Source organism: Parus major, chromosome 6 (genome assembly GCF_001522545.3).
Source record: "Parus major isolate Abel chromosome 6, Parus_major1.1, whole genome shotgun sequence".
Taxonomy (NCBI): Eukaryota; Metazoa; Chordata; class Aves; order Passeriformes; family Paridae; genus Parus; species Parus major.
Genome location: NC_031775.1, coordinates 21,040,788 through 21,058,561, shown reverse-complemented (window position 1 = coordinate 21,058,561; position 17,774 = coordinate 21,040,788). Strand labels below are relative to the sequence as shown.

The window sequence follows — 17,774 nt, the reverse complement described above, 5'->3', positions numbered from 1 at the left end:
GGAACAGTCAGGGCAAATGGATAAGACACAGGTGTCATTTTAGCTCCAGAGGGGAGAAACTGATACTCATTTCCTGCTCTTCAGCTTTAGGGTGAAAGAGCACCAAGTCAGTTATGACTATTGCATATACTTAGAAACCCACATCCAGATCACCCTCTGAGGTCAGTAAAAGATGGCAGTTAATGCCACCACTAACTCTGCGCGTCCACTCTGGGATCTCACAGTTGAGCAGGTTCTTCCTGCCCTGCTTAAGAAACAGCTGCAGGTCAGAGTCCCCTCTCAATTATTCAAACCAACCAGGCTCTACAAAGATCCCCAAGGACAGCAGAGCTATTGCTGCCGGCTGTTTTGCTGGCAATGCACAAACCCGAACAAAACTCAGTTACTTCTCCCAAGTCCTAGCAGACTCAGGGAGGTTAACTGCACAAAGCTAGGTCAAGGCAGAGCACACTATGGCCAACAGCTCATCTTGATATGCAGTAGGGGAAATCTGCTGATAAAATCTGAGTAAGAAATGAGGGCAGGGGAACATTATCCAACATTTTAACTTCTACACATTAGGGCTTCAATTGCATAGTTAAAACCACTGCAAAGTTGCTCTGATTCAAGTAGGTTTTGCTCTAAGGCAATCTGCAAGATCAATTGTTACACTTTCACAAGAAGTTTCTAGATAACCATTAAAAACAAGCCCTCAAAATTAATCATTTTGATCGCTCCCAATAGAAGAGAGGCCCACTCAGTAAAGTTGCCTGTCAGTAATCTTACTCTTCCTTCCTTTCCCCAACAAGTTTGGGATATGTTTTACAATTTGCCTGAGGTCTGTAGAAGCAGAGATCTCAGATATTATTTCCTCATAATAATCCATAGGAGAGGCAATTAGGTTAAAATCAGCATGTTCAAATAGAGAAGCTGGGTCTCAACTACAACACTGCATACACATGAGATTCAGTCTGGCTTTTTAAATTCAGCTGCTCGTGTTAGTATTTATTTTCCTTTAAATTAAGCATCCAGTGTACTTAGCTAATCTTCAGTACAAATATTCCTTCTCTCTGGAGTTAACCTGCACTTCACCAAGGCAACACCCACAAGGACAGGTCATCTATTGCAGCAAACTAATGACACAGTCAGAACAGAAGAGACTGTCTCCTGGGCTTACACACCCAAAGCATGTTTCTGTCACAGTAGGGCACTTTATGATTGCCCCAAAACATACCAAGGGTTTCCTAGCTCTCTATCTACAGCTGAAACCTGTCATCCTGCTGCTCATCTACAGTTGTACATTGGAAACCATTTGTGTGCCTCCATTCTCTCTTTGCTTGCTTTAAAATTTGACACACTTTGAGTACAGCATCTCGTGATAAATATTTAAATATTTTAAGATTAAAATAGCAAATTCCAGTGGCCAGACCTGGCAGGAGAAGTCAGCTTAGATCTGAGTACTTTTTAAAATTCAACACAAAAAAAAAAAATCTGGATCCAAGATTAATAATGAACTTAATATGAAGGCTCACTTTTTTCTTTCCCCTCCAGTTTACATTGTACACTGCTCCCTTCTCTTCCCTGGCTACTGCCACCTCAGGGAACCACACAGCATGAAGGTGTCACTGCTCTACCAGAAACTCCCGAGTTTGCCTCACTTTGCACATTTGAATTGGTCTACTGCACTTAGGCTTGCCCTGGTCCCTGAGCACACATAAGTCACTGCAGTAAGCACCAGAAAATGAAAGTTTAACATCTGCGTGATGCAGAGTTCAAAAGGCAAATGAACTCGGGGGGGGCAAGAGGATTATGAGCAGCTAAGAAATGTAGTTTAAGGGACGCAGCAGAGTAAGTACAGCATTTTACTAATCCATGGAGAAGGACAGCTTTGGAGATCAATTAAACCAGTGACTGAAGGAAGCTGAGGTACCCTTATTTTAAGTATCCTACTTTAAGGACACTCTCAGAGTCTTCTCTAGTCACTTATGCAACATGCAATGTGTGACCTGCTATCCAGAGCACACCAACCAGCGTAACTTTGCAGACTTACTGAAAACCCCAAATGAACAGAACGCCCTCCCATCCCTATTACCCTGCAGGGCACTGTTAGGGATCCCCAAAGCAATGAAGTTCTAACAACACACATGGATGTCAAGACACTTCCATGACTGAAAAAGTTATGTAAAGGACTAAGCACAGTTTTCCCATGCACAGTATGAAGAGATGATCCAACATTCTTGGGACCCTTCTAATACCTTTCCCTCTACTTAATCTCCCTTATAGGAATCATTCTCTTTGCAGACCCTAAAAACATCCAGAATAGCACCACTACACAGAGAACAAGGAAGCCTCCTCCCCCAGCTCCACACAACTACAGGATGATCTCTGTAGTGACACAGGGAAACTACAGACAAATTAAAGCAGAATACCTAAGAAAAAATGCCTGCAGCCAGAGGAGCTGTGGTCTAAGAGCACAAGTCTCTAATGTTCAGCTTGAGTGTACAGGCACTGTCCTCTAGAGTAGCAGTCCAGCAGTGCAGGACTACAACAGGCACAGCAGAAAATTCAGCTGTGGGTCAGGAAGTTCAGTAAGAATATCATCCTGAGTAATCTAGAGAGTCTTAGTCCTGGCAAACTTCCATGGCAGGAAACTACAGCCTCTCCAAAGCAATTTTGAATGGCTAGAGTTGGAAGAGCCTTCCTTGCTCCTACCCCACAGAACACAACTGCTTTGAGCTCTGTGTATCCATAGTAGAAATACCTGCCATTTCTTAGCAGCAATGGGCCAAAATACTTAGGTGGTTGGAGCCTGATTCTCCAGCAGTTCTACACCAGCAGAACTACCTGTCCTTACGGAGGAAATCTCAGTTTACATCAGCACAACTGAGAAGAGAGAATCAGAAGGTCACATTAAATGTTTAGGAGGAAGTGGAGGTTATAGGCCATGTTCAGCCTCACTGGGGAACAAATGTATCCAAGCTCTGGCTAGAAGGATGAGGAGAGCGAGGGAGGAAAAGATTTAGACACAAAAGTGCATAGGGAATGCATATGGGTGAAATATGGGCTCTTACAAATAAAACAGAAACCACAGAGCTCCCCAAAGCAGAATTTCCTAGAAACCAGATATTATCTTTTTGATACTCACCCTCATTAGACAGCAAGTAATAAAACCTATTAGTGAAAAATTCATCTCCCCTGCCCCTTGCCCTGGCCCACCCCCACCACATGCCCTCCTGCTCTGATCCTCTCTCTCTCCTAGGATGGCTGCGATTTGTTCTGAGAAGCGACAGGTTTATAGGTTAGCCGACACCTTCTCTCTGTGGAATTTTAATTAACTTCTCCCATCGTCAATATGTTAAGGAGCAGAGTTCCCATTATACGAGGTCAGCAGCGTGTTTCAGGCTCTGCTATATCAGCCGTCAAATTGAAGAATTAATGACGTGGCTAATTGGCTCTAATTCTCCACAGCCCCCTCCCTAAAATATGGAGGGGTAAGGGGGGTTGCAGTAGGATGGGCTAGTGGGAGAGGCTGGTACAGTCCTCAGACTCATAAAAAAATGAGAGTGCACAATTTAAGCCCACTTGTTCATGGGGTAGCTGCTCCACCACCTCCAATTTATCACCCTGCAGGGAGGAAAGGGTGGGGTGGGGAGACTGAGGGTAAATATTGTGACAGAGAGTGTGCACAAGCATGCACACCAGGGAGAGGAACACTGTCCTGACAAGAGGCCACGGCAATAGGTCATCACTTAGGAGTAGGAAGCAGAATGCCACCAGCGTCTAACCAGCCACGGTGACTGAGCCAGAGCCTGTGTGACAGAAAAGGGACCATTGCAGCACAGAAGACAGCAAAGGGCTTCTATCTCACATCTTGCAGCAGCACTAACACACGTGGCACTTCTTCAAAAACACTAATTGTCTCAAACACTGAAAGCAAAGGAACAAGGCAACAGCAAAATCATAGCAAGCCTGGAGTGTCGTTTTCCTGATAAAGCCATTAGCTCTGTACCACAAAGTTTCTGCTGCCTGCAAAACAAGCTTGGAAATCTAACAAAGACAGCAGTTGTGGACAGTATTTTGGTTTTGCACAAGCCTAAAATTCAGTAGTTGCAGACATCACATGAGCAGCAATAGCAGCTTTTCCTCCCCTCTTCCTTGAGGTATGCTGAGGAAGAACCTCTCTTGAATGCAGACCAGTTTAACAGGGAACCAAAGAGACAGATCATTGGTGGTTGGTTTAAGATTTTAACTGTGAGAATTTCTCATATTTTCTCTTCCTCAAGAAAAGGAGCACTTCAAAGAACACCCTGGAAGACACTGGGGTATATATTGCCCTTGTCTCCCATGCTGAAGCTGTACTTGTAGTATTATGCCTGCACTAGAAGCACAGAGCTACAGGCAAGGCTGGAAAACCACATCCCTGAACTCCATCTTTTCAACATGTTCAAAAAAATCTGAGTTCTAACCACTGCATGCAGCTCTCAAGCAGGGACTTTTTTGCTCAGCAGCTCTTCTGCCAGAGAATGAGAATACAAGTTGGCATCTTTTCACCACAGAAAATCTCAAGAGGATCCAGGTCACTGTTTCTAATTAGCAAGTCAGCAATCCTTCGTCAAGAAAGAACAAACAGGTCCCACCTGAGGCACTAAGATAAACCCAGGCCCACCTTCACAGCCTCTTTATGAGGAGATCACTCTGCTGGTACAGGAAATAAAGACCACATGCTCTTCCCTGAGCTCCTGCTGCAGGCAGAAGCACCTGATCAGCCTCCACACAAATCAAGTCCCTGAACTGTCACATTGAGGCTGTGTGTGTGGACACACAGCTTATCCAACTCCTTTACTTCTCTGGAGAAAATTGGGAATAAAGAGATCTGTTACCTTAATAATGGGCTGATAGCAATGGACCACACTCGATCCTCTGTCTGTACTGTATGTAGACACTGACCAACTCTGCCTGCGGACAGGGACCAAACCTAAAGAGAGAGATGCATGTTATGCCACATCACCCAAAATTGCAGATCGCAGGATGCATGCTGCTAATGTGCTAGAAGAGCTGCCCAAACTGCCACGCTTACCTTCCCAGAGACACTCTCCCTGAAATCCAGTTACTTATTTTGGGGGAGCAGAGGCTTCAATTGCTGGCAGAAACAAGCACTTGTAGTCACACAAAGATTCAGCTTATGGCCTTCCACCTCACTGGTAACAGAGAGAGCACCCCCATCACCACTTGCTCTCTAAGGGCAGCACTCAACACAAACTGCTCATATTCTGTAGTTAAATAAATGACAACTAGGATTTGTTGAAGTATGCTCTCTTGAACAGTGTGGGAAGACTTAGTAGCATCCTTGAAAAATTTCTATTAATATTAACTATGAAGTTAATCATTCACCAGCCTATAAAATAATCTTTTATAAGACCCCCCTTTAGACCAAGTTTTTCAAGTGTACCGCAGGCTGTTTTCAAAGTGGCTGCCCTTGCTCACTGACAATGAGAGAACTCCTTTCCTCCCCCAACAGTGGAAACATGCACATCTCCTTCCACCAGTTCACCCCTTTGTTTCTGGGCCCTAATAAAGGCCCCAAAATTCTTGCTGGGGCCTCTGCTAGTGGCCCTCATTTTCTCCACCTTGCCATCATTCCTGGTCCACAGGACTCAAGCCTCCCAGTTGTCTGTAACCAACCCCCAATGTTTTGCTTCAAGACTTCAAAGCGTGGAGTGCCCTATTTGTTTGTTTGTTGATAATGCCCAGGATTGCAGGCTATTCTTGTCAGCGGGGAATTTAGCACCTAGTGTCAGCAAAAGCAGCAGAAAAGCTTAACTCCTTTAAGGCATCCCTATCTCCTACAGGTTAAAAATATTGCTCAGAGCACACTATCTGCTGCCTATCACACAGGAATGTACATTAGCAGCTCTTCAGGGCTTAGTCCTAATCAACACTCAGCAGAGCCCTCAATAGCTTAGAGCCCCTTTAAAAGGTTGGTAGGGATTCCCTTCCACCCTCCAAGAGTCTCATTCATGCAAACAAGACAGCCTACAAAAGAGATGATAAAAAATAAGAGGTGAGCATCCCCAGAGTATATGCTGTCGGGAGCACTGGGTGGGCAAGATCCCACACTAGCTCTAAGAAAAACAGCTTGAAATTCCCCTCTGGGCTTCAGGAATTTGTTCTCAAGGTCGGGGATGTCTGTCCTCCAGCTGTCAGAGAAGTAGCAAGAAGGCACTCTCCCAGAAAAGAGGATCCACAGACCAGAGAGGAGCAGCAACGCTAAAGCAGGAGACAAAGCAGCATCAAGGTCTTGCTCCCAGGAAGCAAACAGCAACCCCAAAATTGCTTTTTGCATCTGAACATTGCTTGCTTTACTTGGAAGTGATTTTACTCAAGTACGTCTGTACAAAGGGACCAACAAAAATAAATCAGGTCATGCTCTTTCACACACTTCCTGTAAATCCTTGGAAGAGATATTTAAGTCTTTCCTTGCTTCAATGTCCCCTCTTGAAAAACAGAAATTAGCTGGTTTTCCTCTTACCCACTACACTCCATGAATGCTCTGTGATATAAATCAGGAACCAAGAATGTCTATCAGCCTACCCAGAGCAAAAGCCAACATATAACATTCAACATACAGCAACCGCTTCAAACAATGAAACAAGTGGTTGTGAAGATTCTACACATACTGCATCATGCTAGCAGGATAAGGGTGAAACATCTGTGTAGAGCTTCCTAAACTGATCAAACAGAGCTGATTACAGTTCAGAGGAACAACTCTTCAGGTCCAAACAGGAACAAAGTGTTGTCAACCAGATCCAGAAGGACAAAAATCAACAAGGTCCTGCCCCAAAAAGAAATAGTCAAAAATTACGTGATAGGACCCAGTGATGCCAGCTGCAAGAGAAAAATGGGAGCAAACAGTACTCATAATCTAACTTCATTCCTGGTTTGCAAACCAAAAACCATTGGAAAAAAAAAAAAGGAAAAAAAACCTCCACACAAATAAATAAACCACAAAATTAGTAAATAACCAAGTCTAAGAAAAGAAATCATCCTAACCCTTACAGAGATTGAAAATATAACAGAGAGCATGTTAGACCACATTGCAATGTTAAATCATAAAACAAGGATGGGTTTGAGATCCATACACTCAATTTCACACTAACTGGCATTCATCTACACTACAGCGTAGATAGTTATACAGGAAAAGAAGCAAAGTATCAGCTGCTGCCTTCTGCACTTCCAAGTATAAGCAAAGCAGCTGATGCTGTAAATTACCGCCAAATCTCTTTCTAACAAGCTTGGCAGAGCAAGCATCTTTTCAGAGACATGAGCCAAGATAGTCAGCATTCCTCCTGCAAGGAGTACAGGGCTCACAACAGTTCTGCTGACACTTAAATATTAATGGCACAAGACCTCTGAAGTCACCTCTACAGCAGCACCTGCAGCTGCTGAAACATTCCCCACTCACCTTCGCTGTTCGGTCCCGGGAGCCGCTGACAATGAGGCCACCTTGGAAGTCCACACAGTTCACCTCCTGCTCATGTGCAGAGAACTTGACACTGTAGGAGCCATGGATCTTGTGAAGGACAATACTTCCATCTCTGAAAAACAAATCCACAGGCAGGGAATCTGTATCCCTTGGACATGCACCTTCCACTAACGCTTTGGAGTGCTACAAAAAGACCAGGACTGGTCTCTGGCAGGGGCTGAAATTCATGCAGCATTATTAACCCTCCACTCTTCACACATGAACTGACCTCTTGCAATTCCACATCTGGCCAGTTAAAGCCTGATCTGATGCACATGAAAATTTTCCTGGCTGTCTTTTCACCCTTCACTTTGTGCTAAGCTGCAGAAACTGTAGCAAAGCAGCCATTCCTCCTCCTACTGCTTTGAGCTTGCCAGAATCCTGCCTGTATGCTGAATGGCTGGAGTAAGGGAATGAGTGAGAGGACATTCCCACCCATGTCCAAGCCTCAGCTTTTCATTAATTTCAGAGTAGCCATGTAGGGTGCTGTGCTTTGAATTAACTACACAGACATTTAGACCTTTTTCAACCAAGACAGTTACTGGAATTTTAAATGCAAGCCTTCATTTTCACCTGAATTTTGGTCTAGAGTTCACAAAGAACTCAGATACTTCGGGCACACAGCCATGATTGTCTCTCCCAATTCTGTGCTTAACTGTTGTGTATATTTTTAAAGTTTTATCTATTCATGAAAGTTCTGTCACTGTAACTGTAAAAGGCCAGACAATGCAAAATTAATTGGAGAAGTGTGTGTGTGTGTATTCGAAGGCTTGGCAGTTTTTCCCCTCTCCACAATTGTATCAGTGGTTCTAATAAACACACACTTGTCTCTAGAAAACTTTCTGCAGCACTGCAGTCCCAGCTAACCAGAAGTACTGATTATTATAACAGTCTAGCTACCCTGGCTCTAACCAGGGAAAGAAATGAAACTTGCAAGTTTGCCTGATTAGTCAATCCCAATTCAACAATCCTGTAGACATCAACACAAGTTTACAAGAGCAAAGAACACTTTTAAGGTCAATAGTAAGAGACTCGGCTCCTTCACTGCTGCAGGAGACGCTTTTCCAGGCCAGAAGCAAAATTATAAGAGAGGAAACGGCAGCAGCTGACCGCAGCCAAGCATGAGGATACTGTAGCAAAAACTGGCCCCTCTGCTCTGGGCTGGAGTTACACAGAATCTTTCCAACTTCAGTGGCAAAACCCTCGGGCTCCTTCATTCACTCAACTTACCCCCCTCCACTGACAATGTGTGAGTTGACAAGAACAAAGCGACACACGTCCTCCTGGTGGCCAGAGAAGATGGCTTGAGGGTGACACTGCAAACCTGTCCCTTCTGCACAGAGGTGATAGGCCTGGATGTTCTCTGCTTGAGACAGGTAGAGATATTCGCCATCCAGCTCCATCCAAGGCATCAAACTGCAAACAGACAGCAGGTTGGGGGCATGCAGGAGTGGGGAGAAGAAAATGAAACAAAAGCACCTCACACAGAAAAAGAAAAAAATCCATATGCAAACGTATCAACAAAAACAAATGCCTGCTCAACAAATGTGAAGTTGGAGCAGCAAGGTCACATGCAAAAGCAGGGCTTAATATAGCAGCACAGCTACAAGTGAGGCTTCTCCAGCAACATAAAAAGCAGATTACATTGCTGGCATTTTTCTAACTAAGAGCTGAGGAAAAGGAAGCATGGAATCTCCAAAAGAGAAGATGGCCAAAAGTCTAGTAAGCATAGATAGGAAATACTTAAGGGCCCCTGAACCTGCACGAGCTCTGTACTTTTTAAGAAACTAGACTGTGGTGTTGGTGAGCTATGCCAAGCATTTCTCTGTTCCACACACCTCTACGCAAGGGAGCATGTCACCAAAATACCACAGATCTTCCTACAGACAGAAAGTCACTTGCCTCCTGCACTCTGAGTCTACCCAAGAACTTTATGCTGACCACACAGAGGAGGTATTTTTCCACACTCACACCTCTTCCCCTGCTGAGCCGTAAGCTGTAGACCAAGCTCTTGATTTCTCTTGCCCATCTTTTAGAAGAGCCCATACAGCCTTTCTGCCCAATGCTTTATGTGGGACAGTGGCAGGTTTGTATGGACAGGTTCCAGGCCAAGAGCAGTGGAGCCAAAAAAAACAATCCCAAAGTATTTTGAAGATTGATGTTATATATGGAAAATATGCTTTACTTTCTGGGAGACCAAGAAGAGGAGAATACACTCAAGCGATATCTGAAGCAAGTCTGCCATCTCAAGAAGTTTATTAATTCTTGAAACAAAACCAAAATACAGAATAAAATAGGCTACAATACACACTTAGGCAGTGAGATCTTTGCTCAAGATTTTGCTTTTGCATAGGCAAAAGAGAATCAGCAAATAAGATTTCTGGATATAGCAAGGCCAGGTACAAGAACACATGGGACTCATGTCCTGTGGGGTATGGATATGTGAAATTGTCTCTGCTCTGCAGTCACTGCCGAGTGCACCAATGTCCCTAGAAACACAGAGCAAATCCAGAGCCTTTCTACAGAGCAGCCTTTCAGTTTTCAAACTATTCAGGAACGAACGGCTTTGAAAGCAGTGGGGCTTCTCATAAAAACCTGTCTCCCTCTTTTTTTCAGATCATTTCATCTCAGAGGTTATGATTTTCTGTGTCATCAGAGTCATTACACACAGTTGTACCTCATAACATCACAATGAACAACTAGAAACAAGCAAGAGGACAAGACTGCTCATTAGACAGAAGGTTCCTGCTTGCCTGTATTCATCTCCAGTAACAGGCTTTTAATCACATGGACAAAGCAGTTGAGTTTACAATATTCATCTGGGACTTGATCATATACATGGAAAAAGTAAGAGGCATCTTTAGAGCAGAAGCTTTGGGTTTAGGCAGGCTTTGATTTCCCCTTCCTTCCTCCACTCCTACACAGTCCTCTAAAAGCAAGTGAATATCCAGCTTACCTAGACTACAGCCAGGTTCTGTGGCTCTCCTTTTGCAGAAGTTTAGCTTTTTACCTTTTTCTACAGCTTTTTCATAAGGAGAAGTAACAAATCTGAAGCAGGATAAATGAAAATTAGGGGATGCCATTTGGATGGTGGCCTCATTAAATCAGTCCTTGCCTTTTCACTTGGGAAGCTAGTTTAGTAATGATCTCTAATATCCACAGAGCCTGTCTTCACAGATGGTTGCAAGCACTTCAAAGGCAGGTATACAACCTGCACCAAAATCCACTCTGCTCATTACAGCTGTTCCCAGGACTTTAGACAAGAAGTGGCACATTATCCAGCACTTCAATCTACACAGCACAAAAAGGCATGAAAGCTCAGGAGAAGGTCCCTGTTCTTCAGCAGCTAACAAACTGTAGTCTTTCCTTCATCTGATGATGTGAAGGCTGAAAATTTACATGTAATGCTCAGACAAGAGACCTACCTTATGCTTTGCTTTGAAAGCCAAGTACACAAGTACACCTTTCCAAACAAGAATTTAACAACAAGCTCCTATCATTAATGTCAAATATACCTTTTTTTTTTTTTTAAGTGAAGGAGAGAAGCATGAGAATGAAGGAGCAAAAAGCAGATGAATGGCAATTAGCATTTTAGATTTGTACATCCAAATCAGGGTCCAGGATAAACCACAGGAGACACATAAAGCATTTTGAGGGGACACCTAAGTACACATCTGGGATCAAGGTGAGCTCTTTGTGAGAGAGCTTATGGTATACAAGTAGTAGACAGGGAGGCAACAGTTTGAAATCCATACTAAAGGTTGATAACTGTGACTAGAACTGTACAGATCAGAACAAAGACAAATTCAAATTATTAAGAAAGAAATTCCTGACACTCAGCATGAATCCCTAGGGCAAGGCAGCAACTCCAGTTACCCCACACCCGGCTAACCAGCAACAGCCAAAATAAGCCAGCAACAATCACTCGTAAGACCCCATGGAGCACAAGGAGCAGGAAACATCTCATTTCAGGGCACAGGCACAAACCCAAGGCCCCACAGTAGTTGTCACGTAACAAAGAAGAAGAGAAAGAAGCCACTTGCTTGCATTTCCATTTCAGGACTGTCTCCCTTCGGCAGCGTCCGTGCCTCCAGTTCTGAGATACTTTCACCCTTTCCTTCACTGGAATGCCAGCAGCTCTGCAGACAGAGGAGAGATGAGATTAGCAACCAGGACTGATGCCTTCTGGACAACAAATGCACTCAAGATGGCCACAGGTACACTCTCACCCTGGTTCAACAATGAGGAACTGACACACACTGATGGTTCCAGAAACACACTACAGTGAGCACATTCATGAGAGCTGACAAGAGAGGAACACTGACAAGAGTGGGAGATTACCAGCAAAGAAAGCCACCCCTGATGATCATAAACCTTTAATATGATCAAGACTTGACCAAATATACTGAATACAGCACAGGTTCAGACAAAATGTAATCCAAACAAGATGATACAGAAAGAAACCACCAGAAGAACCAGAGATATAAGACATCACCCTTTTAATAGAGACTGACAAGAGCAATTTAAGACAAGGACAACACCACACAAGAACAGATGGAGCAAACACTAGTCAGGAGAACACTGAAATGAGAAGTCAGAGAGTGTCTATCCAGAAGGACTAGTAAAGAAACTACTCCATAGTCTCACCTGTCTGATAATCACATACAGATAGAATAATCAGAAATCAAGATGTGTTAAACTAAAGATAAAATACACTCATGTGTATAAACTACCAATGCACACACAACCCCCCAAAAAATCATCCTTTACAGCGTCCCACCAAAGGATAGAGAATTCCAGCATATTGCTGGAAAATTCTCTCTTTACAGTCACACAAAGCTACTAAAAGAGAAACTATAGCTCATATAGCTGTTGCTGGATTACAAATCAAAGTTACTGGAATGAGCTGAGACAAACCAAGATCAAGACTCTTTAAGATGTGACAAAAAGTAGGTACCACAGAGACCTGGGACCAAGGTCTCCTTAGAGTCTACATGAATATACCCAGTTCAAGCAGCTGTGCAACACCTGTTTTATTTTCATGATCCAGAACTGATTAAAGACAGGGGAAAAGGCAGCTTTAGCTCCCATCTTTCTCATATAATAAATTTAATTATTCAATTTCCTTGCTGGAGCTGCTTAGGTAGAAAAGATCAGAAAATTACAAACAAGAAGAAACTCTAGAAGTTATCCTTTGTAACTAGGGGTTATGAACCACTTACTAGACTACAAGAGTTTTTCCCATTTTCATGCATTCATGCATTTCTCAACAGCCAACACACCCAGATGCACAAGGAGAAGGGAAGATCCTTGAGAGATGGGAACTGGTGCCTCATCAGAATCGGTTTTCTCCTCCCATCCCTAAAGTCTCTCCAATCCACTTCTCAAAAGTAGCATTTTTGGGTACTCTGTCATTTTTAAAACAAAGATTAGCTCCCTGTAAATAAACATCTCCTGTGGTTGTTAATGGGTGTAGGAATCTCTAACCTGGCCCTGGGGTCTGACCAGATTCTTATTTTCCCAGCCTTCCTTCCATAGCCTCAGGGCTCCTTTTTTTCTGCTCACCCTTCCCTCCTCTTTTCTGTGCTTTCCGGCACTTAGTCACCATTATAATTTGACTGCATTCCTGGGCATGCGACCCATTTTAAACAAAAACAGAAACCACACACAGAAAAGCTTTTCATCCTCTAGAAAGCTCTGCAACTTTACGTTTATGATCAGTAGAGCCACACCAATTAAAATTGAATTTAGAAAACTACAGGCTCTTTATTTTTCATAGCCATTTAAAAACAAACAAACAAACCCAAAATAGTTAGGCTAGGCTGGAAGAAGAGGAATTCCTTTTTTAAAGGGAGCACTTGCAAGAGCTCATGAGGCCAGATAGTGTCTGAGATGAGGAATGCATAGTAGTGAAAAGTTAGGTCGGGTCCATTCTCATCATTGCTTATTACTCTCCCAGACAGAGTTCAGGCTCTCTGCCTATATCCAGTTCCATTCATTACTCCAAAACACTTCTTCTCCCTACACTCAACCCTCAGTTCAAGTTCTCCCCACATAGAGATTTTAAGTCACCAGCTTGCACAGTGATGGAAAACACACTCAAGCCACATCCCCCTCCCAACACATGCTGGCCCCACCAGACATTCTGAGCTCAATGCATAAACCCTACTAAGACTAGATGTAATTTCCAAGGCTCTGGAAAAGGTGACTCCAAGGTCAAAAAAGCAGCCTCCATCTTACCCTGCAGATCCCTTTTCTAGCAGGCCTTGACCCCCCTGCTGCTGAAAATGGAAGTTCCAAAGAGTCACACGTTGGCTCGGCCCAGAGTCCCAGTTTACTATTGCAGTTACTCCTGTAACAGACACCTCGTTCTTTCCCACATATCAACAGTTCCTGTCTGGAGGGGATGAGGGTTGGGTAGGGAGACTATATGGGGGAGGTCTGATGGGATTGGGGAGGGGGGTGGTGATGGTGTTGTCTTTTTTTTTGTTTTACTCTTAATAGATATATTATTCATCCAGCCTTCCTCCTCCATATAGCAACTCTGGATCCAGCTAATTTAAACATGTCTTAAAAGTATCCTCCTTTTATATCGCAGACATTTTATTTATTCAGAATAGATGCAAGAAAAGGGACAGAACATATGGAGAGAGATGATGTAGAAATTGGACTGATACATCCCTCCCCTTTGCCAACTATGGGGCAGTAAATATTAAAGTGCAGTATTGGTCAGAGACATTCAATGCCTTATGCCAGAAATTAAATCAAGCCCAGTTATGGAATCAAGTGCTGAGACACAATTTGATCGTTTGATTTGCTTCCTCAACAGCACCCCCCCAGAGCAATTCATAGAATACATCAAAAAATGTGATGAGTATCACTGCAATACACGAGAACAATTCTCAAATCTTAGAAACTTAACAATTTGATAAAAAACTCCTTTTCTCCCCTACAATAGCCTATTCTGTTTCAGTCATGATCAACACACTTCCTACACTTGCAAACTGTTAAGAATTTTTCCATGGTGACCTGAGGCAACCAACAGACATCACACATCTGCACTGACTGGTAGCTAGGTACCTCTTACTTCAGCAACTGTGTTGAACATCCAAAGATTCAGGAGATTAAACCACCTCATGAAGCCAACTGCTATATAAAATGCTATGGAGGGAACACTATCCACTGGCCAATGAATACCTTGATCTTTCTTAGTATACAATCCAGAAAAATACTAAGCCACATGCTTAAAATTCAGCACATGCTTAAGTATTCTGTGAAATCAAGATCTTAGCATTTGTGCTCCCAGAGAAGCCACCCAACAGTGAACTTCAAGACTGCTGAAGGCTGACTCACTGGGGAAAGACTGCTATTTTTAGCAGGACCTACACAGGCCTGCATCAGAAAGCAACAGAGGTACTGTCCAGCATCCTAGAAAGATGACAGAAAACACAGGATGAAGGATCCAGTGAACACTGTTTATGAAAACACAATGAAATTCAAGCAAAATGTTCTTAAAGCCCTTTAGAGTACATCATCTTATACCTCTGCTAGGGCAATTATCAATATTTGATAAAGTTACATTACTGAGGACATACAAGGCTGTCTTTGTTATTATCTAACTACCACCAAAAAGCACTCTATCAAGATTCCAAATCATAGTGCAATACATGATCTGAGCCAATGCATGTTTTCAATTGTATGCACTCCTGATGGAGGCTCCCTTTACAAAGACTTTGTTATACTAAGAAAGAAAAGGTGAACATTTCTTACAGCCTGAGAGAGAGCTCCAAGAGAAAACTCATCCCAAGCAACCCATTATAAAGGATTTTTCATTTCCCCCTTCCTACCTCTCTCCACCCTACAAAAAAAGCTAGAAGTATTTTGCTCAAATTATGAATTTCCTCTCTTTCTTGGCAGAATTACCAAAAGAAATGTAATATTCCTTCTGGAGCCCACTTTCCAGATGCTGAAGTAAGAGACTGGAACTGTCCCCACACAGCACCACTGACCCAGGTGACCTCAGGTACCAAGGCAGGTGCTAGCCCGGGCCCCAAAAGAAAGCAACAAAAGAATGACTCAGCCAGGGCACATCACTTCCTAAAGCTTCACCTCCAACAGGTCTTGCCTTCAATGATCCTCTCCCTGTCCAAAGTCCCTTGCCTCCAGAAACGGTATTTCTGCAACAGCAAGAGTTTCTGTGCTATACTGCATCCCAGGGAGATTTCTGCTGCCTGTCTACAATTTCAGCATGTGCCAAAACACTGGTGCCTGCAACAACATAGACCATGTTACAGAAGATAACACCAACATGTCATACTGTGTATTTTCCCAGCTGCATGGGGCACCCTAACCCACCAAAGTCCTTCATGTTTTGCTACATTTTAAGTACTGAAGAGCTCATCTGGAAATGCAAGTCTGCAGAGACCTGCTGAGACTGAATGTCTTCTGTGGACAAAATCTGCTGTCTGCATAAAAGCTGTCACCAGCCTGCCTGAGGCCTGACTGGAAGGGTCATACAGAGAACAAACAGGTCACAGTGGCTAAGCCCCACCATCAACCTTGGCCCTGTGGCAAGGCTGGCTAACACAAGGACCAACTGTGCTTATTTGTGTAGTCAGGACACACCTGTTGAGTGGCAGGGTCTCAGTGCAGCTACAAGTCATGGGCCACCAACAGCCAGCCGAGAAGGAAAAGCTATTTATGTCAGGAGCCCCTGTTGCTGTCCTCAACAAGTCAGCTAGCTTCCAAAATGTCTCTTCCAGGACAAAAATTCCAACTGAATTCCTTTAGCACATGACCCTTATTTAGCTTACTGCCATGTTCAGCCTGTCCTCTGCGCTCCCCTCTCCCTACAGGACCTGGGTTCAAATAACTCCGAGATGGACGAGAGCTCTGCTGACTGCTCTTCACTGCTCCCTGCTTCCTCTGCTGCGTCTATGCCATCTCGGATGTAACCAGGCTGTCAGCTGCTCCACCAAACAGATCTTTGGAACAAGTCACCTCATGAAGAAGGCAGAGGCTGTCATAATACCCAGAGGTGCAAACAAATTTCTGTGCACACAGCAAGGACACACACTTTCACAAAGGCTTCCCAAAAAACCACCACCACCAAGAATGAGCCAGGCCACTCTGCCATCAGATGCCCTCTCCCTTACAAGTAACTGCAATGGGATATTGGCTAGAAACTCCAGGCAAGGTTTAGACTCTCTTAGGGAGTTGTGTAGGGTTTTTGGAGACAAAAACCCTACACAACTGGGCTTCCTCAAAAAATACACTGCCCTGGAAAGATTATGAGAAAACCTGAAGCTGTGGAAGAGGTGTCACATGTATTCTGATTTGAAACAGCAGATTGTCAGAGTAATACTTGGATAGAATGAAATAACCCATAGCTAGTCCAACAGGGGTAACAGCAACAAACAAAGCACACATATTTTAAGGCCTGAACTACATAAAATTCTGCTTCCTCTTTGAACTTGTGAGGATCTTAAGGGAAGGATAAGCAGGCCTCAAAGAACTCTTACAAACAACTTCACATTCCCAGAAAAAGCAGCAGTTTCAATCTTGTGGAGCTGTCCTGGCAGAACTGTCCTGCTCAGCACTAACAGTTTAAGACAGAGTAAGAATAAATGTAACAGCAGTTTATAAAAACCACTGACTTTTCCAGCACAAAGCAAGAGCTGCATTCCCTCTTCCAAGCTTTTTCTGTTACTGCAATATCCTCCCCAGATATTCCCTTCTGCATCATCTGCACCAGTTCATTGCCTCCTTCATTTCTGTCTTAAAGTAATGAAACTTTGCTTTTAAAACAAGTTTTAAAAGATGAAGAAAACTGAAGCAGCTTTACAAGCATTCACACTCCCTCCCCCTCCAGTGGTAAAGGCTGAGGTCTCCTATGATTGCTGCAGTTTGCATTTGGATTTGACTTGCACAGATTGGCCATTTCCTGCTTCTGTAGATGTATACATTTTTCCAAGATCTGGAGAAAACAAAGCTTTTATTAACTTAGCAAAATGCTTACACAAGCTCTTAAATACTCATAGATGATAAATCTGTCCATTAATGAATCTGCTTCTCTGAAATGGAGAATATACCACAATCCTAGTGGCAAGGCAGAACAGGAGACAGGGGAAGAGAAAACATGCAGTGGAACATTTCTATATTTTGACATCTATTAATACATTACAAATAGCAAATTGTCAAGCTATTTATGTTCCAACTTTTAAGCTGCCCTCTAAAATTCCTTTGTAACAAAGAGGAAATAAGTTTAGCCCAG

At 43.3% G+C, this 17,774-nt stretch overlaps 1 protein-coding gene across 2 annotated transcripts in view; it reads right to left on the bottom strand.

The window, feature by feature from the left end:
• Positions 1 to 17,774, bottom strand: part of FBXW4 (F-box and WD repeat domain containing 4) — a 60,416-nt gene that overhangs the window by 37,324 nt on the left and 5,318 nt on the right. For both annotated transcript variants that reach the window (XM_015632959.2, XM_015632960.2), the window contains exons 2-5: positions 11,545 to 11,640; positions 8,732 to 8,917; positions 7,442 to 7,574; positions 4,860 to 4,954 (exon numbers count right to left, since the gene is read on the bottom strand). In XM_015632959.2, coding sequence (XP_015488445.1) covers positions 4,860 to 4,954; positions 7,442 to 7,574; positions 8,732 to 8,917; positions 11,545 to 11,640 — 510 coding nt within the window. The remainder of the gene's footprint in view (positions 1 to 4,859; positions 4,955 to 7,441; positions 7,575 to 8,731; positions 8,918 to 11,544; positions 11,641 to 17,774) is intronic.